Genomic DNA, 25,100 nt, shown 5'->3' with positions numbered 1-25,100 from the left:
GCCTTGTCCTCGTCAACACTCTCACCTGTGTTAACGAGAGAATCACTGACATGATGTCAGCTGGTCCTTTTGTGGCATGGCTGAAATGCATTTTTGGGATTAAGTTCATTTTCATGGCAAAGAGGGATTTTGCAATTAATTGCAATTCATCTGATCACTCTTCATAACATTCTGGAGTATATGCAAATTGCCATCATAAAAACTGAGGCAGCAGACTTTGTGAAAATTTATATTTGTGTCATTCTCAAAACTTTTGACCACAACTGTAGATTGTTTCTTACCTTTTCAGAAGAGTTGCAGCCTCCTTGATGCTCTGTTGAACTTCCTGATTAATCGATCAATCCATTCTCCGCAAAATCTTCTTGAACAATCCCCCTCAAATGCCAGTTGGATTAGTTGAGCTTTCCTTTGGCGTGGCATGCTTCGTCTGTTCTGACTGAGCACTTTTGTCAAAGTGCAAAATGAGTTCTTGCCAGCTGCCTATTGTTAACAAGTGTTGACACCTCAGTTCCCATAGCACTTCGAAATGGTTTTTCTTTCTGTAGTGCATTTCAAATGCTCCTTGCTTGATGCGTGCCTAGCGAATCCTATGGTTCTATCCAGTTAGAATCTTCCAGTTAGAATACCGACCTTGGGTGAAGGCCTTAGCTGCGTTAGCGTTGGACACAATACAGAACTTTTGACATAGGAATCAAAATGCCGCATCTGCAGTAACCGAGTATTCCAGCCACTCTCTTCCTATGAACCAGTTGCTATTAAATTAACGTTTTTGGACAGAACCTGTGGCTATGGTAGGCTAACCTGGGCTGGCTCCTCTCTTCCAAGATCGTCAAGAACAGTCTGAGGTGGAGGGTGCTGTGGAGCCATTATCCTGGTGGCACTTGTGGAAGGGGGGGGGTAGGCTCTTCACGCGGAGCTAGCTGGAGCTCGGGCAGCAGCATCATTGCTGGGCTTGGCGGCAGCCTCTTTGGTTTGATTTCTGATATCCATCGTGGCAGATATAGGCAAATAACACTTAATGCCTTTTACAGCTAGCTAAGAAGCTAACTAAACTCTGGAGTGGTGGGGCGAGAGGCAGAGTTGAGTGAAGCAGCTTAAACTGAACTTGACCTTATTAATCAAAATCAAATAGGCCTGTTACAGGTGGAGGCGTATCACGTTATTCACGGAGCCTACCAAAGATGTGCAGCTATTTTTCCCGCTTTTTATGGAAACCCAAAGGAGTCATACCTAACCACCCAGTGGCTTTCCGTAGCCCCCCTACATGCAAACACACACATCTCACAGCGCTGATCCAGCGCAGCGGCGATACAGATTTCGCGCCAACCTGTCACTCAATCATTTAAACTTTTTTATATAGGGACATAAAACTAAAACAGGTGGCACAAGTTTCAACTGAGGTGGCTAAGCCCCTCGTGGAGCTGTGCCCGCAAACAGAGCTGTTTTATGGAGATACAAATATATCATGTGCTTTCTCATTTGGTGCATACAGTGGGGAGAACAAGTATTTGATACACTGCCGATTTTGCAGGTTTTCCTACTTACAAAGCTTGTAGAGGTCTGTAATTTTTATCATACAGTGGGGAAAAAAAGTATTTAGTCAGCCACCAATTGTGTAAGTTCTCCCACTTAAAAAGATGAGAGAGGCCTGTAATTTTCATCATAGGTACACGTCAACTATGACAGACAAAATTAGAAAAAAAAATCCAAAAATCACATTGTAGGATTTTTAATGAATTTATTTGCAAATTATGGTGGAAAATAAGTATTTGGTCAATAACAAAAGTTTCTCAATACTTTGTTATTTACCCTTTGTTGGCAATGACACAGGTCAAACGTTTTCTGTAAGTCTTCACAAGGTTTTCACACACTGTTGCTAGTATTTTGGCCCATTCCTCCATGCAGATCTCCTCTAGAGCAGTGATGTTTTGGGGCTGTCGCTGGGCAACACAGACTTTCAACTCCCTCCAAAGATTTTCTATGGGGTTGAGATCTGGAGACTGGCTAGGCCACTCCAGGACCTTGAAATGCTTCTTACGAAGCCACTCCTTCGTTGCCCGGGCGGTGTGTTTGGGATCATTGTCATGCTGAAAGACCCAGCCACGTTTAATCTTCAATGCCCTTGCTGATGGAAGGAGGTTTTCACTCAAAATCTCACGATACATGGCCCCATTCATTCTTTCCTTTACACCAGGGGTGTCAAACTCATTCCATGGAGGGCCTAGTGTCTGCAGGTTTTTGGTTTTTCCTTTCAATTAAGCCCTAGACAACCAGGTGTGGGGAGTTCTTTACTAATTAGTGACCTTAATTCATCAATCAAGGACAAGGGAGGAGTGAAAACCCGCAGCCACTAGGCCCTCCGTGGAATGAGTTTGACACATGTGCTTTACACGGATCAGTCGTCCTGGTCCCTTTGCAGAAAAACAGCCCCAAAGCATGATGTTTCCACCCCCATGCTTCACAGTAGGTATGGTGTTATTTGGAGGCAACTCAGCATTCTTTGTCCTCCAAACACGACGAGTTGAGTTTTTACCAAAAAGTTCTATTTTGGTTTCTTCTGACCATATGACATTCTCCCAATCCTCTTCTGAATCATCCAAATGCACTCTAGCAAACTTCAGACGGGCCTGGACATGTACTGGCTTAAGCAGGGGGACACTTCTGGCACTGTAGGATTTGAGTCCCTGGCGGCGTAGTGTGTTACTGATGGTAGGCTTTGTTACTTTGGTCCCAGCTATCTGCAGGTCATTCACTAGGTCCCCCCGTGTGGTTCTGGGATTTTTGCTCACCGTTCTTGTGATCATTTTGACCCCACGGGGTGAGATCTTGCGTGGAGCCCCAGATCGAGGGAGATTATCAGTGGTCTTGTATGTCTTCCATTTCCTAATAATTGCTCCCACAGTTGATTTCTTCAAACCAAGCTGCTTACCTATTGCAGATTCAGTCTTCCCAGCCTGGTGCAGGTCTACAATTTTGTTTCTGGTGTCCTTTGACAGCTCTTTGGTCTTGGCCATAGTGGAGTTTGGAGTGTGACTGTTTGAGGTTGTAGACAGGTGTCTTTTATACTGATAACAAGTTCAAACAGGTGCCATTAATACAGGTAACGAGTGGAGGACAGAGGAGCCTCTTAAAGAAGAAGTTACAGGTCTGTGAGAGCCAGAAATCTTGCTTGTTTGTAGGTGACCAAATACTTATTTTCCACCATAATTTGCAAATAAATTCATAAAAAATCCTACAATGTGATTTTCTGGAGGAAAAAAATCTCAATTTGTCTGTCATAGTTGACGTGGACCTATGATGAAAATTACAGGCCTCTTTCATCTTTTTAAGTGGGAGAACTTGCACAATTGGTGGCTGACTAAATACTTTTTTTCCCCACTGTAGGTACACTTCAACTGTGAGAGACAGAATCTAAAACAAAAATCCAGAAAATCACGTATGATTTTTAAGTAATTCATTTGCATTTTATTGCATGACATAAGTACTTGATACATCAGAAAAGCAGAACTTAATATTTGGTACAGAAACCTTTGTTTGAAATTACAGAGATCATAAGTATTTGGTCACCTACAAACAAGTTTTGCCATCTTGGCCATAGAAATAAAATCACTTGGTCCAGCCTTTTTTTATTTTGAGCTCAATGGGAAACCTGGTAAAATAGACAAAATCCACACATAAGCAGATGTTTTGATTGGCCCTCTGTGTGCAACGCATTACATCACTCATTGTATCCCCTTTATCTCTCTCTCCCCTCCAGGCCTGTTGCCGTGGGTGAAGCTGATAGACAACTTTGATGCGGAGTACGAGTACGTGACCAACGAGGGCACGGTTTTCACCTTCAAGACCAACCTGGAGGCCCCGCGCTACCGCCTCATCAACATCAACTTCGCTCAGCCCGCCCAGGCCAACTGGAAGGAGCTTATTCCCCAGCACGACAAGGACGTCATCGGTAGGTCACAGACAGAATGAAAAGAGAGTTTTACGCGCATTATATGTACACTTTATACAGGAGCTAGACAAAAATATCAACTAAAGTGGAAAAAGTCATTTCCACCCACTGCATGCTGCTCCCAACAAGTGATCTTTAAAAGGCAACCTAATCAAGATATTTTAGCCTCTTTGGGTCGCTTAAAGAGGTATTGTTCAGCCATAAACCGAGAGGAAGTTGTGTATCTCTTTACTGGAATTGTTGTATGTTTTTCAGAATCCGTTAAACATTTAATTGAATTTGTATGGCCTAAAGGTGATTATAGATGCAGTTCATTCGGAAAGTATTCAGACCCCTTGACTTTATCCACAGTTTAAGTTACAGCCTTATTCTAAAATGGATTAAATACAAATTTTCCGACATCAATCTACACACAATATCACAATGTCAAAGCGAAAAGAGGTTTTTAGAAATTTTTGCAAATGTATTAAAAATAAAAACCGATACCTTATCTACATAAGTATTCAGACATTTGCTATCAGACTCGAAATTGAGGTCAGGTGCATCCTGTTTCCATTGATCATCCTTGATGTTTCTACAACTTGATTGGAGTCCACCTGTGGTAAATTCAATTGATTGGACATGATTTGGAAAGGCACACACCTGTCTATATGAGGTCCCACTATTGACAGTGCATGTCAGAGCAAAAACCAAGCCATGAGGTCGAAGGAATTGTCTGTATAGCTCCGAGACAGGATCGCGTCAAGGAAAAGACCTGGGGAAGGGTACCAAAAAACCTCTGCAGCATTGAAGGTCCCCAAGAACACAGTGGCCTCCGTCATTCTTAAATGGAAGAAGCTTGGAACCACCAAGACTCTTCCTAGAGCTGGCCGTCCGGCCAAAGTGAGCAATCGGGTGAGAAGGGCCTTGGTCAGGGAGGTGACCAAGAACTCGATGGCACTCTGACAGAGCTCCAGAATTTCTCTATGGAAATGGGAGAACCTTCCATAAGGACAACCATCTCTGCAGCACTCCACCAATCAGCCCTTTATGGTAGAGTGGCCAGACGGAAGCCACTCCTCAGTAAAAGGCACATGACCGCACACTTGGAGTTTGCCAAAAGGCACCTAAAGGGTGCCCCCCGAGTGGTGCAGCGGTCTAAGGCACTGCATCGCAGTGCTTGAGGCGTCACTACAGATCCAGGTTCGATCACCAGGCTGTGTCGCAGCCGGCCGCGACCGGGAGACCCATGAGGCGGCGCACAATTGGCCCAGCGTCGTCCGGGTTAGGGGAGAGTTTGGTTGGCAGGGATGTCCTTGTCCCATCGCGCTCTAGCGACTCCTTGTGGTGGGCCGGGCGAATGCACGCTGACTCCGGTCGCCAGTTGTACAGTGTTTCCTCCGGCTGACTTCCGGGTTAAGCGGGCAGTGTGTCAAGAAGCAGTGCGGATTGGCAGGGTCGTGTTTCGGAGGGTGCATGGCTCTCGCCTTTCGCCTCTCCCGAGTCCGTACAGGAGTTGCAGCGATGGGACAAGACTACCTACCAATTGGATATCACGAAAAAGGGGTACAAAAATAAAATTTTAAAAAAGGCACCTAAAGAACTCTCAGCCCATGAGAAACAAGGTTCTCTAGTCTGATGAAACAAGGATTGAACTCTTTGGCCTGAATGCCATGCGTCACGTCTGGAGGAAACCAGGCACCGCTCATCACCTGGTCAATACCATCCCTACGGTGTAGCATGGTGGTGGCAGCATCATGCTGTGGGGATGTTTTTCAGCGACAGGGACTGGGAGACTAGTCAGGATCGAGGGAAAGATTAACTGCGCAAAGTACAGAGATCCTTGATGAAAACCTGCTACAGAGTGCTCAGGCCCTCAGACTGGGGCGAAGGTTCACCTTCCAACAGAACAACGACATTAAGCACACAGCCAAGACAACGCAGGAGTAGCTTAGGGACAAATCTCAATGTCATTGAGTGGCCCAGCCAAAGCCCGGATTTAAACCTGATCGAACATCTCTGGAGAGACCCGAAATGTAGCTGTGCAGCGACGCTCCCCATCCATCCTGACAGCACTTGAGAGGATCTGCAGAGAAGAATGGGAGAAACTCCCCAAATACAGGTGTGCCAAGCTTGAGGCATCATACCCAAGAAGACTCGAGGCTGTAATCGCTGCCAAAGGTGCTTCAACAAAGTACTGGGTAAAGGGTCTGAATACTTATATAAATGTGATATTTCCGTTTTTTTATTTGTAATAAATTTGCAAAGATTTATAAAAACCTGTTTTTGCTTCGTCTTTATGGGGTATTGTCTGTAGATTGAGGAAAAAAACAATTTTAATCAATTTTAGAATAAGGCTGCATCAAAATGTGAAAAAAGTCAAGGGGTCTGAATATTTTCCGAATGCACTGTAAATGTGCCCATTTGGGGATCTGATAGTATTTCTGATTGGCTTAACGCATCACCACTAATGAGCGGTTTAGCTTCTCAAAGTAATGTTTTCTTCACCTCAAACAGCAAGCAAACAAAGTCTGTTTTTACATCCGTTGAGAATGACAATAGTTCCTCAATGTATTTGAAAAATCTTTCCAACTCTCTCCCTTTCGATAACCACTCGGCGTTATAGGAAAAATGTAATGCTCTGATCCAGTGGAAATTTGATAAAATCGGCCTGCCTGATTACTTGACTTGGACTGAAATAGGTTATGGTACTCATTTTGGGTGCTGGTACTGTTTATATTTAGGTGCAGGAGCTCCACAATACTTTTGATTCAATATTCTATAAGAGGAACAGGAGCTCAAGCAGTAGAAATTGAGGTGCCAGTACTCTGCTCCGGTGAGCTTCTGTCAAAGTCAAGCACTGCTTCTTATCCCTTGTGCAAATGGCCTACAGCTGTGTCTGTCCCGAGCTCACTGGTGCAGGAAACTGAGGGGCCAGAATATTTTATACAATGTTGCAAGTTCGCTAGCACAAGCTTCGGGCTGGACCCAAGTTAATAGTTGATACAATGTTTCAAGTTCATTGCAGACAGGCCATGTGTAGCCAATGTGGTTTATAGGAAGAAAATAAATCTGGATATTTTCTACTTGCAGGCTGCAATGTTTTTAAATTTGTTGGCTTTATTTAGGCTATTTTTACATAGTTGGCAGTAGAAGTTTTTAGGTTTGTATAATTTTCATTTAGATTTAAATCGAATTTTGATTAACCACATGACAATGATTTTGAGATATGAAGACGTTTTTATAAATGAAATGAAACTGTTCCACGAAAATGTGCCTATGAAAACCATAACTGGCAGGCAGATCGGTAGAAATGGTAAGATAAATTGGTATTTCACATGAGAAAGGTTGCCGAGTAATGGCAGAATCTGCGAAAGGCAGCAGGAGGAGAATGGTTGGGTCAGGTAAAGTTTTTTTTTTTTCTTCTGGTTATCTAGATCGCTGGATCCCTCTTGAGTCATTTGTCTTATTTCATCAAACCGTAAGCTTAAATCATCAGACAAGTTCAATGCATATATTTTATTAAAACACCTTAAGTGTGTCTATATATGGAAAAATACACGTTTAAACATTCCTGGGATCTGCAGTGCTTTAACCATGAATTATTTCCCCCTCTCTCTGGATCTTTACCTTCATCTTCTTTATTTCCAGTAAGCACCAGATGTTCGTGTATATTGAGTAGGGATTCACTCAACAACTTGTTCTCTTTTTTAAAGTTGATTAACATCAGCTTTGATAACATTGACTGTACCCTTCAGCTTTTTAGTTTCTTTTTCCAGTGTCACAGCTTTCTCATCACTCATTTCAAGGCTCACCTTCATCTCATGTATATCTTTACAGACTAACTCAAGTACGCCTAATTTATAGATTTTAGCAGTTCGGTTTCCACGCTTACCGTACAGGGTGGTGAAAATAGGTCATCCATGTCAGTCAGTCTCTTATCATATCTTTTAGAGGTTAGTTCTCCATTCTTTCCGTGTTTACCCTCCACCATGTTTTTGTTTTGACTGCGTTGGTAGTGTTCGTCTATAAAATGCTCTAGCCTTACAAGTTGTCTTGAGTTATTATCCAGTTTTGATGTTGTTGCCCACGAGTGAGCAGATCAGCGTAAAAGTACTATTATTTTGTCAGTTTTAGGGAGATTAATTTCTACGCTTTTTCACGAGGCATTCACAAGGCATTCTGCACCGCCATCTTCAGTCCGCCATATTTCCTATCAAGGTGTTTTCCATGTTAGTAAAGACAATATTAAATTGAGAATAGTCTGATAGATGAAAATATGATCACTTGATGAGAGAACAGCGTGTGCAGCCTGAGGGGCAAGGAACAGAGGGCAAGCTTTTTTGGCGACTTTCTCAAATATAGTATGTAGTCTCATCATACAGCCCATATGTTTTGATTTCTAAGGTTTGTATCATTCACAACTAAAGTTGCCAAATAACTCTAAATCTAGCGTATAGGACCCGTTTCAAATTAACATATTTATGCTCAACATAGCCACTTCATATGTGCGCGAAGTCGCTCTGGAATGGGCAAAATATCCTTTCTATTTTATTAAGCTTAGTTAAAATATCCTTTTCTTACTATAAAATATCTACAGTGAGGGAAAAAAGTATTTGATCCCCTGCTGATTTTGTACGTTTGCCAACTGACAAAGAAATGATCAGTCTATAATTTTAATGGTAGGTTTATTTGAACAGTGAGAGACTAACAACAAAAAAATCCAGAAAAACGCATGTCAAAAATGTTATCAATTGATTTGCATTTTAATAAGGGAAATAAGTATTTGACCCCTCTGTAAAACATGACTTAGTACTTGGTGGCAAAACCCTTGTTGGCAATCAGAGGTCAGACGTTTCTTGTAGTTGGCCACCAGGTTTGCACACATCTCAGGAGGGATTTTGTTCCACTCCTCTTTGCAGATCTTCTCCAAGTCATTAAGGTTTCGAGGCTGACGTTCGGCAACTCGAACCTTCAGCTCCCTCCACATATTTTCTATGGGATTAAGTTCTGGAGACTGGCTAGGCCACTCCAGGACCTTAATGTGCTTCTTCTTGAGCCACTCCTTTGTTGCCTTGGCCGTGTGTTTTGGGTCATTGTCATGCTGGAATACCCATCCACGACCCATTTTCAATGCCCTGGCTGAGGGAAGGAGGTTCTCACCCAAGATTTGACGGTACATGGCCCCGTCCATCGTACCTTTGATGTGGTGAAGTTGTCCTGTCCCCTTAGCAGAAAAACACCCCCAAAGCATAATGTTTCCACCTCCATGTTTGACGGTGGGGATGGTGTTCTTGGGGTCATAGGCAGCATTCCTCCTCCTCCAAACACAGCGAGTTGAGTTGATGCCAAAGAGCTCGATTTTGGTCTCATCTGACCACAACACTTTCACCCAGTTCTCCTCTGAATCATTCAACTCCTCTAAATCATTTCAGTCCTTCACGGCGTAGTGTGTTACCAATTATTTTCTATGGTCCCAGCTGCCTTGAGATCATTGACAAGATCCTCCCGTGTAGTTCTGGGTTGATTCCTCACCGTTCTCATGACCATTGCAACTCCACGAGGTGATATCTTGCATGGAGCCCCAGGCCGAGGGAGATTGACAGTAATTTTGTGTTTCTTCCATTTGCGAATAATCGCACCAACTGTTGTCACCTTCTCACCAAGCTGCTTGGCGATGGTCTTTTAGCCCATTCCAGCCTTGTGTAGCTCTACAATCTTGTCCCTGACATCCTTGGAGAGCACTTTGGCCTTGGCCATGGTGGAGAGTTTGGAATCTGATTGATTGCTTCTGTGGACAGGTGTCTTTTATACAGGTAAACTGAGATTAGGAGCACTCCCTTTAAGAGTGTGCTCCTAATCTCAGCTCATTACCTGTATACAAGACACCTGGGAGCCAGACATTTTTCTGATTGAGAGGGGGTCATACTTATTTCCCTCATTAAAATGCTAATACATTTATAACATTTTTGACATGCGTTTTTCTGGATTTTTTTGTTGTTATTCTGTCTCTCACTGTTCAAATAAACCTACCATTAAAAGTATAGGCTGATCATTTCTTTGTCAGTGGGCAAACATACAAAATCAGCAGGGGATCAAATACTTTTTTCCCTCACTGTAATATAAAATAATGGAATGGGATTTATACGCATATCATGTCTGCTAAATTAATAAGCCTACGCCTATGGCATAGCCAGATAACAACATATTGAAGGCTAACTCATATTCTGTTCTTCTGAAATGCATTTTCTTTATATCATAATGTTTCTTTAGACCTGCCTAAAATACATTACGATTTATTGTGATGGTGTATATTCAATTGATTTATTAGACTTTGTTAATTAACGGTCAATTACTGTGAGACCGGCAGTCTTTTACATGACAATAATGTGACCCTGTGTGCTAGCTAGTTAGTTAGCTAACCCAGGGCTTCCCAAACTCGGTCCTGGTGCACGTTTTGTTTTTTGCCCTAGCACTACATAGCTGATTCAAATAACCAACTCATCAGCAAGCTTTGATGTTTTGAATCACCTGTGTAGTGCTAGGGCAAAAACCAAAACGTGCATCCAGGGGGGACCCCAGGACCGAGGGCCAGTGAGAAAAGTTAACGTTGGACTGACTGAATAAAGTCGATCTCATATCCTTTCCATTCATAAATCATACAACGTAGTTATATGTCCATGGTATCGCATCGGGACAAGTAAACTAAAGATCTCATTTTTATTTTCGATATGAAGTCCGTCAGGACTTGCCAGACAGTGATTTTAAAGTGAGTGACTCGTCCGTAGCCTACCGAATTGCATCGGTAAGAGAGCTGTAGGCTTTTTGCCAATTATCTGCACATAAATTATGAAAACATTTGATTATGATGGTGAATCCTCCTCACTGCAGGAACAATATGTAGGCTGGTGGAGCGAGAGCCTCACTCTGGTCCAAAATATAATACAATAAAAAATGATTAATTGTTTTAAAAGCTAATGATACTTATATGGTATTTTCAAAGATATTGATGTAGGTCTACTGATTTTAATGAACAGGTTGACAATAAGAGTAGTCAACTGCTGCTTTCTGTGTAGCAAAGCCCATGTTTAACACCTGCTTTTTTTTTTATCATACCTGTATTGCAGATAGCTGAGAAAATGCCTGAAGGCCCAGTGCAGTCAATTAAGTTTTTCCAGTGTTTTATATCATATTGTACAACAGCTGATGAAACTAACACTGTAAAAGTGTAATCAGTGTTATTTCCTTAAAATACAATCTAGCATTTGAATGTACCAGAGGCCACCAAAATAGTGCTTGTTCTGCAACAACAACAAATGGCGGGGGGAGCCAGGCTGGCTACTTTTTCTATTTGTGGAAAACACTGTCAATGTCATGGAAATAATAAAATCATTGCAATGGATGACTTATTATTTAGAGATCTTACATTTAATAAACCAATCTTGACATGGATACCTGCCTGATTGACCGAAGTATTCAGATGAGTTAAAGGAACATAAATTAGGTTACTTACATTAACCGCACTACGGGACATAGTATGCTTTCCATGTCCTCTGTTGCTAATTATGACCGGGAGGACTGGAGCACTACCAGAACCAGACAGCCAGTCTATTGGTTTTGATCAGGTCCTCGGTAAATAACTGCCATATACTGTCTAGGAGTACTCTGTTATCCACATGATCATGGTTTTTAAACTTTTCGATTGTTTGACTTACCCTTCTTCATGCGCTCTCTCTCCCATTCCCTCCCTCTCCCTCCAGTGTTTGCCACCTGTACCTACTCCAGCCTCCTGTTCGTGTGTTTCCTGCACGATGTAAAAAACGTCCTTAAGATGTACCGTCTGAGCTCGGGGGAGGAGCTCAGGACCTTCCCCCTGGACGTGGGCTCTGTTGTGGGCTTCACCGGACGCAAGAGGGACTCTGAGATCTTCTACTACTTCACCTCCTTCCTCTCGCCAGGTAGGCTATCATAAACCAGGGCTCAAAACTGTGACCCAAGCACTCACATTTGCGACCTTTTGACTTGGCAGTGCGACACCGATTCTTAATTGGTCGCTAGGGTGCCAGTGGAAAAAAATTGTTTTTGTTCATGTTAGTTTTTGGTTCACAATGTGCTTTTTTTCATTATCAAGATTTATTCAAACAGCAATGGGTATGCAACAATGGATATGCAGACCAGGTAGCCTATTTAAAAAGTTTGTTCAGAAGTCTTGGTTGAATCTTTGCGATGCGCAATTGTCATCATGCTCTGTTTGAATGAACATTTCTAAAGGCTTTCCCAAAAAACCTTCTCAATTAAATGTTGACTAAAGAGTAGGCCTACCTGGCAGAATGATATCATTCGCATCAATGACAGGGCATTTGTTTTGCCAACTCTGCCATCACATGTAGCTTACACTGTACAGTACAAAAACACCGCTAGCCTAACACAACGTGTTCTTGCTTAGGTGTACAATTGAATAAAGGACCCTCCTGCCCAAAAATGTTTTGATTGTTCCCAGGACTCAAAAGTGCTCTCCTGATGTGGTTTAACCCTTGGCCTACAATAGCCGCACCCCCATGGAAATCGAATTAACATAATAATTAACATCCCCATCAAAGTCCGTCTGTTTAAGCTAGATATTCAGTGCCTTGCAAAAGTATTCATCCCCTTGGCGGTTTTCCTATTTTGTTGCATTACAACCTGTAATCTAAATGGATTTTTATTTGGATTTCATTTAATGGACATACACAAAATAGTCCAAATTGGTGAAGTGAAATGAAAAAAATGACTTGTTTCAAAAAATTCTAAAAAATTAATAACGGAAAAGTGGTGTGTGCATATGTATTCACCCCCTTTGCTATGAAGCCCCTAATAAGATCTGGTGCAACCAATTACCTTCAGAAGTCACATAATTAGTTAGATTGCACACAGGTGGACTTTATTTCAGTGTCACGTGATCTGTCACATGATCTCAGTATATATACACCTGTTCTGAAAGGCCCCAGAGTCTGCAACACCACTAAGCAAGGGGCACCACCAAGCAAGCGGCACCATGAACAAACATTTTTTTTTTATGTTGTTCATCAAATGAAGACCAAGGAGCGCTCCAAACAGGTCAGGGACAAAGTTGTGGAGAAGTACAGATGAGGGTTGGGATATATAAAAATATCAAACTTTGAACATCCCACGGAGCACCATTTTCTAAATCCATTATTAAAAAATGGAAAGAATATGGCACCACAACAAACCTTCCAAGAGAGGGCTGCCCACCAAAACTCACGGACAAGGCAAGGAGGGCATTAATCAGAGGCAACAGAGACCAAAGATAACCCTGAAGGAGCTGCAAAGCTCCACAGCGGAGATTGGAGTATCTGTCCATAGGACCACTTTAAGCCGTACTCTCCACAGAGCTGGGCTTTACGGGAGAGTGGCCAGAAAAAAGCCATTGCTTAATGAAAAAAATAAGCAACCACGTTTGGTGTTTGCCAAAAGCCATGTGGGAGACTCCCCAAACATATGGAAAAGGGTACTCTGGTCAGATGAGATAAAATTGAGCTTTTTGGCCATTAAGAAAAACGCAATGTCTGGCGCAAACCCAACAGCTCTCATCACCCCGAGGACACCATCCCCACAGTGAAGCATGGTGGTGGCAGCATCATGCTGTGGGGATGTTTTTCATCGGCAGGGACTGGGAAACTGGTCAGAATTGAAGGAATGATGGCTGGCGTTAAATACAGGAAAATTATTGAGGGAAACCTGTTTCAGTCTTCCAGAGATTTGAGACTGGGACGGAGGTTCACCTTCCAGAAGGACAATGACCCTAAGCATACTGCTAAAGCAACACTCGAGTGGTTTAAGGGGAAACATTGAAATGTCTTGGAATGGCCTAGTCAAAGCCCAGACCTATGTGGTATGACTTAAAGATTGCTGTACACCAGCGGAACCCATCCAACTTGAAATACTTCAAATCCCAGAGGCTAGATGTGCCAAGCTTATAGAGACCTACCCCAAGAGACTTGCAGCTGTAATTGCGGCGGGGGGGGGGGGGGGGGGGGGGGAGAGACTTGCAGCTGTAATTGCGGGGGGGAGGGGGGTGAATAATTATGCACACTCAAGTTTTCTGTTTTTTTGTCTTATTTTTTGTTTGTTTCACACAAAACATTTTTTTTTGCATATTCAAAGTGATAGGCACGTTGTGTAAATCAAATGATACAATCCCCCAAAAAATCAATTTTAATTCCAGGTTGTAAGGCAACAAAATTGGAAAAATGCCAAGGGGGATGAATACTTTCGCAAGCCACTGTATGTGTTTTTTTGCACGGGCTGCGTCTCAATCCATCGCATCCGCCGATATCGCCCTTCTGCATCTGCGGTGAAAGGTGGCAGAGAGAGAGCGGTGTTTGTCAGACCATGAGACATCCCGGGAAAATCAGTCTTCTCACAAAAACGTCTGTAGCGTCCAAACGGTTTAGCCTATAAAACTATTATGACCACTCTATTGAAAGCTGAAAGTCACGAACACAATGGTTTTCTCCCTTTTGCATGAATGGAACTACGGTGCATTCGGAAATTATTCAGACCACTTCACTTATTCCACATTTTGTTAACAGCTTTAATTTAAAATTGATTAAATGTTTTTTTCCCCTAATCAATCTACACACAATACCCCATAATGACAAAACAAAAACTGTTTTTTAGATCTTTTGCAAGTGTGTGTGTGTGTGTGTATGTATGTATGTATGTATGTATGTATGTATGTATATATATATATATATATATATATATATATATATATATATATATATATATATATATATATATATATATATTGCTCAAAAAAATAAAGGGAACACTAAAATAACACATCCTAGATCTGAATGAATGAAATAATCTTATTAAATACTTTTTTCTTTACATAGTTGAATGTGCTGACAACAAAATTATCAATGGAAATCAAATGTATCAACCCATGGAGGTCTGGATTTGGAGTCACCCTCAAAATTAAAGTGGAAAACCACACTACAGGCTGGTCCAACTTTGATGTAATGTCCTTAAAACAAGTCAAAATGAGGCTCAGTAGTGTGTGTGGCCTCCACGTGCCTGTATGACCTCCCTACAACGCCTGGGCATGCTCCTGATGAGGTGGTGGATGGTCTCCTGAGGGATCTCCTCCCAGACCTGGACTAAAGCATCCGCCAACTCCTGGACAGTCTGTGGTGCAATGTGGCGTTGCTGGATGAAGCGAGACATGATGTCCCAGATGTGCTCAATTGGATTCAGGTCTGGGGAACGGGCGGGCCAGTCCATAGCATCAATGCCTTCCTCTTGCAGGAACTGCTGACACACTGCAGCCACATGAGGTCTAGCATTGTCTTGCATTAGGAGGAACCCAGGGCCAACCGCACCAGCATATGGTCTCACAAGGGGTCTGAGGATCTCATCTCGGTACCTAATGGCAGTCAGGCTACCTCTGGCGAGCACATGGAGGGCTGTGCGGCCCCCCAAAGAAATGCCACCCCACACCATGACTGACCCACCGCCAAACCGATCATGCTGGAGGATGTTGCAGGCAGCAGAACGTTCTCCACGGCGACTCCAGACTGTCACGTGCTCAGTGTGAACCTGCTTTCATCTGTGAAGAGCACAGGGCGCCAGTGGCGAATTTGCCAATCTTGATGTTCTCTGGCAAATGCCAAAAGTCCTGCACGGTGTTGGGCTGTAAGCACAACCCCCACCTGTGGACGTCGGGCCCTCATGGAGTCTGTTTCTGACCGTTTGAGCAGACACATGCACATTTGTGGCCTGCTGGAGGTCATTTTACAGGGCTCTGGCAGTGCTGCTCCTGCTCCTCCTTGCACAAAGGCGGAGGTAGCAGTCCTGCTGCTGGGTTGTTGCCCTCCTACGGCCTCCTCCACGTCTCCTGATGTACTGGCCTGTCTCCTGGTAGCGCCTCCATGCTCTGGACACTACGCTGACAGACACAGCAAACCTTCTTGCCACAGCTTGCATTGATGTGCCATCCTGGATGAGCCGCACTATCTGAGCCACTTGTGTGGTTTGTAGACTCCGTCTCATGCTACCACTAGAGTGAAAGCACCGCCAGCATTCAAATGTGACCAAAACATCAGCCAGAAAGCATAGGAACTGAGAAGTGGTCTGTGGTCACCTGTAAAACCAGTCCTTTATTGGGGGTGTCTTGCTAATTGCCTATAATTTCCACCTGTTGTCTATTCCATTTGCACAACAGCATGTGAAATTTATTGTCAATCAGTTTTGCTTCCTAAGTGGACAGTTTGATTTCACAGAAGTGTGATTGACTTGGAGTTACATTGTGTTGTTTAAGTGTTCCCTTTATTTTTTTGAGCAGTATATGTATGTGTGTGTGTATGTGTGTATATGTGTGTATATATATATACACACACACACACACAGTGGGAAGAACAAGTATTTGATACACTGCCGATTTTGCAGGTTTTCCTACTTACAAAGCATGTAGAGGTCTGTAATTTTTATCATAGGTACACTTCAACTGTGAGAGACGGAATCTAAAACAAAAATCCAGAAAATCACATTGTATGATTTTTAAGTAATTAATTAGCATTTTATTGCATGACAGAAGTATTTGATCACCTACCAACCAGTAAGAATTCCGGCTCTCATAGACCTGTTAGTTTTTCTTTAAGAAGCCCTCCTGTTCTCCACTCATTACCTGTGTTAACTGCACCTGTTTGAACTCGTTACCTGAATAAAAAAGCACCTGTCCACACACTCAATCAAACAGACTCCAACCTCTCCACAATGGCCAAGACCAGAGAGCTGTGTAAGGACATCCGGGATAAAATTGTAGACCTGCACAAGGCTGGGATGGGCTACAGGACAATAGGCAAGCAGCTTGGTGAGAAGGCAACAACTGTTGGCGCAAATATTAGAAAATGGATAGAAGTTCAAGATGACGGTCAATCAACCTCGGTCTGGGGCTCCATGCAAGATCTCACCTCATGGGGCATCAATGATCATGAGGAAGGTGAGGGATCAGCCCAGAACTACACGGCAGGACCTGGTCAATGACCTGAAGAGAGCTGGGACCACAGTCTCAAAGAAAACCATTAGTAACACACTACGCTGTCATGGATTAAAATCCTGCAGCGCACGCAAGGTCCCCCTGCTCAAGCCAGCGCATGTCCAGGCCCATCTGAAGTTTGCCAATGACCATCTGGATGATCCAGAGGAGGAATGGGAGAAGGTCAAGTGGTCTGATGAGACAAAAATAAAGCTTTTTGGTCTAAACTCCACTCGCCGTGTTTGGAGGAAGAAGGAGGATGAGTATAACCACAAGAACACCATCCCAACCGTGAAGCATGGAGGTGGAAAAATCATTCTTTGGGGATGCTTTTCTGCAAAGGGGACAGGACGACTGCACCGTATTGAGGGGAGGATGGAAGGGGCCATGTATCTCGAGATCTTGGCCAACAACCTCCTTCCCTCAGTAAGAGCATTGAAGATGGGTCGTGGCTGGGTCTTCCAGCATGGCAACGACAGGAAACACACAGCCAGGGCAACTAAGGAGTGGCTCCGTAAGAAGCATCTCAAGGTCCTGGAGTGGCCTAGCCAGTCTCCAGACCTGAACCCAATAGAAAATCTTTGGAGGGATCTGAAAATCCGTATTGCCCAGCGACAGCCCCGAAACCTGAAGGATCTGGAGATGGTTTGTATGGAGGAGTGGGCCAAAATCCCTGCTGCAGTGTGCGCAAACCTGGTCAAGACCTACAGGAAACGTATGATCTCTGTAATTGCAAACAAAGGTTTCTGTACCAAATATTAAGTTCTGCTTTTCTGATGTATCAAATACTTGTCATGCAATAAAATGCAAATTACTTACTTAAAAATCATACAATTTGATTTTCTGGATTTTTGTTTTAGATTCCGTCTCTCACAGTTGAAGTGTACCTATGATAAAAATTACAGACCTCTACATGCTTTGTAAGTAGGAAAACCTGCAAAATCGGCAGTGTATCAAATACTTGTTCTCCTCACTGTGTGTGTGTGTGTGTGTGTGTGTGTGTGTGTATATATATATATATATATATATCACATTATTCATAAGTATTCAGACCCTTTACTCAGTACTTTGTTGAAGCATCTTTGGCAGAGACTACAGTCTCGAGTTCTTGGGTATGATGCTACAAGCTTGGCACACCTGTATTTGGGGAGTTTCTCCCATTCTTCTCTGCAGATCCTCTCAAGCTCTGTCAGGTTGGATGGGGAGCATTGCTGCACAGCAATTTTCAGGTCTCTCCAGAGATGTTCAATCGTGTTCAAGTCCGGACTCTGGCTGGGCCACTCAAGACATTCAGAGACTTGTCCCTAAGCCACTCCTGCATTGTCTTGGCTGTGTGCTTAGGGTCGTTTTCCTGTTGGAAGGTGAACCTTCGCCCCAGTCTGAGGTCACGAGTGCTCTCGAGCAGGTTTTCATCAAGGGTCTCTCTGTACTTTGCTACGTTCATTTTTCCCTCGTTCGTGACTAGTCTCACAGTCCCTGCCACTGAAAAACATCCCCACAGCATGATGCTGCCACCACCATGCTTCACCGTAGAGTTGGTGCCAGGTTTCCTCCAGACGTGACTTTGGCATTCAGGCCAAAGAGTTCAATCTTGGTTTCATCAGACCAGAGAATCTTGTTTCTCATGGTCAGTGTCCTTTAGGTGCCTTTTGGCAAACTCCAAGCGGGCTATCATGTGCCCTTTACTGAGGAGTGGCTTCCGTGTGGCCACTCTAACATAAAGGCCTGATTGGTGTAGTGCTGCAGAGATGGTTGTCCTTCTGGAAGGATCTCCCATCCCTACAGAGCTCTGTCAGAGTGACCATCGGGTTCTTGGGCACCTCCCTGACCAAGGCCCTTCTCCCCCGATTGCTCAGTTTGGATGGGCGGCCAGCTCTAGGAAGAGTCTTGGTGTTTCCAAACGTCTTCCATTTAAGAATGATGGAGGCCACTGTGTTCTTTGGAACCTCCAATGCTGCATAAAGGTTTTGGTACCCTTCCCCAGATCTGTGCCTCGACACAACTTTGTCTCTGAGCTCTACAGACAATTCCTTCAACCTCATGGTTTGTTTTTTGCTCTGACATGCACTGTCAACTGTGGGACCTTTATATAGACTGCTGTGTGCCTTTCCAAATCATGTCCAATCAGTTGAATTTACAACAGGTGTACTCAAATCAAGTTGTAGAAACATCTCAAGGATGATCAATGGAAACAGGTTGCACCTGAGCTCAATTTCGAGTCTCATAGCAAAAGGTCTGAATACTTATGCAAATAAGGTATTTCTGTTATTTTTAATAAATTAGCAAACATTTCTAAAAACCTGTTTTCATTTAGTCATTATGGGGAATTTCGTGTAGATAAAAAAAATTAAATAATCTATTTTAGAATAAGGCTGTAACGTAACAAAATGTGGGAAAAGTCAAGGGGTTCGAATGCACTGTATATATGGAGATGGTTTAGTGCCTAAAATAAGGGGATAAATACATGTACAAAAAAATATATACTGGAAATTATCTCTGATATAGGACAGACACTTTAGAACAAACTTCCATCTTATAACAATTCCATATGTTAGCTTAGAAGCCCCCCCCTCCCCCGGTTTAGACAGGGCCTAGACTCTAGAGGGTTAAGTGTTGTTGTGGACTTCGAACATCCAATATTTGTAGTTTTTCTATAAAGAAAAGTGTGATTTTGAGAGTGAAAACCTGAAAGAAACTCAGAAACCTGGAAAAACATAACCAGGAAATCTGAATTTACCAAAAGATAAAACTGCTTTTATAAGGGCACTACAACTGTAGTGACTGTTCAGAATCGTTAACAATAACACCCTTTTTCAGATTGCGTAAAGGTTTTATTTATTTATAAAGATTTTTAGCCTGGTTCGGAAGGAATCCAGGTACATTATGGGACACAGTTCAGGACATTATCACTGTGCAGCGGCGCAAAATTGGTGCGACCAAACCATATGCTGAAAAAGTTGGTGCCACCAGTGAATCAGACACACAGAAAAAAATATACACACACACATTCTGTGGTGGGCTTCAGCAGATGCAAGAGGGACTCTGAGATCTTCTACTACTTCACCTCCTTCCTCTCACGACGTAGGCTATCATATTACACACATTCTGAGTTAGAGACTGATACACATGCATACAGATGTTCTACTACTTCACCTCTTTCCTCTTGCCAGATACACACACACACACACACACACACACACACACACACACACACAAACACAAACACACTTTCTACTATTTCACCCCTTTCCTCTCTCTTGTCTCTTGTAATGTACGAATGTAATTCAGACTTGTGGAATTTCTACAAATATACGGAATTGAAAAATTAAAAATGACCTGTACCCCGCTCTCTTTCGTCCAGCCATCATCTATCACTGTGACCTGACCAAGGAGCCCCTGCAGCCCCACGTGTTCCGGGAGGTCACCGTCAAGGGCTTTGACCCCTCTGACTACCAGACCACTCAGGTGAGATACCTACAATATTACATGTACATGATGACCTTTCAAAGGATGGTATGCTTTTCCATACTGTACAAATTAAAAAGAAAGTCACACACTCATCTCTCCTTGCTGTGGATTTATTTGACCAACATTTCGGCTAAAGATTAAACGTTGGTCAAATCTATCCACAGGAAGGGGAGATGATTGTAACTTTTTCATATGCGTAGTGTATTTTCTGTTAGTTAGCACCTCACCTAAAGGGTGTGTTCTTTATTTTATTTACTTCATGCTTTTCTATACTAACACAAATCACCAGAATTGACTGATTCGATGTGTGTGTTTTGTCACTTCAACAAACCTCTGTGTAAATACGGAGTGTACTAAACATTAGGAACACCCAATATTGAGTTGCACCCCATTTTGCCCTCAGAACAGCCTCAATACGTCGAGGCATGGACTACAAGGTGTTGAAAGCATTCCACAGGGATGCTGGCCCATGTTGACTCCAATGCTTCCCACAGTTGTGTCAAGTTAGCTGGATGTCCTTTGGGGGGTTGACCATTCTTGATACGCACGGGAAACTGTTGAGCGTGAAAAACCCAGCAGCGTTGCAGTTCTTGACACCCTCAAACTGCCCATTCACCCTCTGAATGGCACACAATAACAATCCATGTCTCAAAGCTTAAAAATCCTTATTTTACCTTTCTCCTACCCTTCATCTACACTGATTGAAGTGGATTTAACAAGTGACATCAATAAGGGATCATAGCTATCACCTGGATTCACCTGGTCAGTCTGTCATGGAAAGAGCATGTTTTCTGCACTCAGTGTGTATTTGTGTCTCCAGGTATTCTACCCCAGTAAGGATGGCACTGAGATCCCCATGTTTATCGTCCATAAGAAGGGCCTGAAGTTGGACGGCTCTCACCCTGCCTTCCTCTACGGCTACGGAGGGTTCAACATCTCCATCACTCCCAGCTACAGGTAAAACCACAAGTCACACTGCTAGCTACAAGTACAACCACAAGTCATACCAGTGTTTTCCATAAGCGCTGTCCTTCGGCTAAATAGACGATAACAGACTCATTGCTCTGCTGGCTACTTTTTCCACTTCGTTAAGGTGGTCACACCAAAATATGTTTAAAAACAATTGATAAAATATGTAATTTGGCCTTTATTACTATATTCCTTAGAAATGCATTGAATAACACATTCATAAATGTAAACAGTTCCCAAAAAAATCAATAAGGTTTTAAAGTGTCTGTCCTATATCTAGGAGTGATATATGACCAAGCACCTCTTTTCGGTCTCATGTAGCAACATTTGAAATGATGGCCTCTGCATGCCTCTGGAGGCTCCGCAATTACGTCACACCCTCCATACGGAGCCTCCGACCACATTTTCAGATCAAGCATAAACTGGCTTTAAGTGTCCACAGCAGCAGAGCCAATAAAATACAGAATTTGAAGAACAAACATCATTGTGGCAATTCATATCTTACAAGTCATATTTACAGTTTACTGCATCTCAAGAGAAGAGGTTTAATGTTAAAAAAAGGTTATCTTACTTAGAAAATAGTCCTGATCATATAGTCCTAGACGATATCCAAAACTAACACACTGAAATCATACATTTTCAGTCATTTTAATTGCAAAGTCAAGTCTTTCTATCAATACCACAACTAAAGTTGTGAAATTATTCAATAATTTAGCTGTATATTTCAGTTGGAATCAAGGCATTAGAATGTACCAGAGGCCACCAAATTAGAGCTCGTTCAAATTGGAGCAATTTCTTCCCCCGGACCCACCCAGCCTAGAACTCCCTGGTTGGCTACTTTTTCTATTTGGCTGGCATACTGGTAGCTACAGGTACAACCACAAGTCATACTGCTAACTACAGGTAAAACCACCAAGTCATACTGGATCTATTACCCAATTTGTCTATATTCACTTAAAGTTGCTACATTTACCAATTTAGCTAGATCTCTATTTCTTCTTTTGATTGCCTCATGAAGTAATGTTCCTTTACTTAGTGCTGAGCGATTAGTGCTTTTTGAGGTCGGTTCGGTTTTGGTTTGATTTTTATTTATTTATATAATCACGGTTTTCAAAGTAAAAAGGCATACTTTTATGACTGCTGAAAACCAACTATCAATCACTTAGATCATGTATTTTCAGGTAGAGATACCTCACGAAGCAACAGCTGCTCTCTATCCCGTCACGATCGCTCATTATTTCGATTTGGATTATTTTGTTAAATATTAAATGCATTTTGCATTACAGTTGAAGTCGGAAGTTTACATACAGTTAGGTTGGAGTCATTAAAACTCATTTTTCAACCACTCCACAAATGTCTTGTTAACAAACTATAGTTTTGGCAAGTCTGTTAGGACATCTACTTTGTGCATGACACAAGTAATTTTTCCAACAATTGTTTACAGACAGATTATTCACTGTATCACAATTCCAGTGGGTCAGAAGTTTACATACACTAAGTTGACTGTGCCTTTAAACAACTTGGAAAATTCCAGAAAATGATGTCATGGCTTTAGAAGCTTCTGATAGGCTAATTTACATAATTTGAGTCAATTGAAGGTATACCTGTGGATGTATTTCAAGGCCTACCTTCAAACTCAGTGCCTCTTTGCTTGATATCATGGGAAAATCAAAAGAAATCAGCCAAGACCTCAGAAAAAAAAATTGTAGACCTCCAAAAGTCTGGTTCATCCTTGGGAGCAATTTCCAAACGCCTGAAGGTACCACGTTTATCTGTACAAACAATACTACGCAAGTATAAACACCATAGGACCACGCAGCCGTCATAACGCTCAGGAAGGAGATGCGTTCTGTCTCCTAGAGATGAACGTGCGAAAAGTGAAAATCAATCCCAGAACAACAGCAAAGGACCTTGTGAAGATGCTGGAGGAAACGGGTACAAAAGTATCTATATCCACAGTAAAACAAGTCCTATATCGACATAACCTGAAAGGCCGCTCAGCAAGGAAGAAACCACTGCTCCAAAACCGCCATAAAAAAGCCAGACTACGGTTTGCAACTGCACATGGGGACAAAGATCGTACTTTTGGAGAAATGTCCTCTGGTCTGATGAAAAAAAAAATAGAACTGTTTGCCCATAATGACCATCGTTATGTTTGTAGGAAAAAGGGGGACGCTTGCAAGCCGAAGAACACCATCCCAACCGTGAAGCACGGGGGTGGCAGCATCATGTTGTGGGGGTGCTTTGCTGCAGGAGGGACTGGTGCACTTCACAAAATAGATGGCATCATGAGGAAGGAAAATGATGTGGATATATTGAAGCAACATCTCAAGACATCATTTACATCATTTAGCAGACGCTCTTATCCAGAGCGACTTACAAATTGGTACATCAGTCAGGAAGTTAAAGCTTGGTCGCAAATGGGTCTTCCAAATGGACAATGACCCCAAGCATACTTCCAAAGTTGTGGCAAAATGGCTTAAGGACAACAAAGTCAAGGTATTGGAGTGGCCATCACAAAGCCCTGACCTCAATCCTATAGAAAATGTGTGGGCAGAACTGAAAAAGCGTGTGCGAGCAAGGAGGCCTACAAACTTGACTCAGTTACACCAGCTCTGTCAGGAGGAATGGGCCAAAATTCACCCAATTTATTGTGGGAAGCTTGTGGAACGCTACCCGAAACGTTTGACCCAAGTTAAACAATTTAAAGGCAATGCTACCAAATACTAATTAAGTGTATGTAAACTTCTGACCCACTGGGAATGTGATGAAAGAAATAAAAGCTGAAATAAATAGTTCTCTCTACTATTATTCTGACATCCTAACTGACCTAAGACAGACAGGGATTTTTTTACTAGGATTAAATGTCAGGAATTGTGAAAAACAGAGTTTAAATGAATTTGGCTAAGGTGTATGTAAAAGTCTGACTTCAACTGTATGTGGGTTGAATATTGTAAAACAGAAAAAACATGAAAACAGCCCCAGACCATTATTCATCTTCTACTGGACTGCCAGATGGTGAAGCGTGATTCATCACTCCAGAGAACGCGTTTCCACTGCTCCAGAGTCCCAATGGCGGCGAGCTTTACACCATTCCAGCCGACGCTTGGCATTGCACATAGTAATCTTAGGCTTGTGTGCGGCTGCTCGGCCATGGAAACCCATTTCGTGAAGCTCCCCATAAACAGTTTTTTTGCTGACGTTGCTTCCAGAGGCAGTTTTGAACTCTAGTGAGTGTTGCAACTGAGGACAGATTATTTTTACGTGCTACGCACTTCAGCACTCGGTGGTCCCGTTCTGTGAGCTTGTGTGGCCTACCATTTCGCGGCTGAGCTGTTGTTGGTCCTAGACGTTTCCACTTCACAATAACAGCACTTACAGTTGACCGGGGCAGCTCTAGCAGGGCAGAAATTTGACGAACTGACTTGTTGGAAAGGGGGCATCCTATGACGGTGCCGCGTTGAAAGTCACTGAGCTCTTCAGTAAGGCCATTCTAATGCCAATGTTTGCGTGGCTGTGTGCTCGGTTTTATACACCTGTCAGCAACGGGTGTGGCTGAAATAGCCGAATCCACTAATTTGAAGGGGTGTCCACATACTTTTGTATATATAGTGTACCTCGCAAAGCAACAGCTGCTCTCTTTATCCCCCCACGATCGCGCATTCTGGATTATGGTCATTGTAGTTAATTACC

General features: G+C 42.8%; 1 protein-coding gene across 1 annotated transcript in view; it reads left to right on the top strand.

The window, feature by feature from the left end:
• Nucleotides 1-25,100, top strand: part of LOC311106876 (prolyl endopeptidase-like) — a 41,522-nt gene that overhangs the window by 13,027 nt on the left and 3,395 nt on the right. Inside the window, exons 8-11 of the mRNA XM_084149264.1 lie at nt 3,758-3,949; nt 11,689-11,886; nt 20,332-20,435; nt 21,259-21,395. Coding sequence (XP_084005390.1) covers nt 3,758-3,949; nt 11,689-11,886; nt 20,332-20,435; nt 21,259-21,395 — 631 coding nt within the window. The remainder of the gene's footprint in view (nt 1-3,757; nt 3,950-11,688; nt 11,887-20,331; nt 20,436-21,258; nt 21,396-25,100) is intronic.

The sequence above is a fragment of the Coregonus lavaretus genome, assembly GCF_964263955.1.
Source record: "Coregonus lavaretus genome assembly, chromosome: 31".
In the NCBI taxonomy this organism is placed as follows: domain Eukaryota; kingdom Metazoa; phylum Chordata; class Actinopteri; order Salmoniformes; family Salmonidae; genus Coregonus; species Coregonus lavaretus.
The sequence above is the reverse complement of the archived record's forward strand: the minus strand, read 5'-3'. Positions and strand labels throughout refer to the sequence as shown.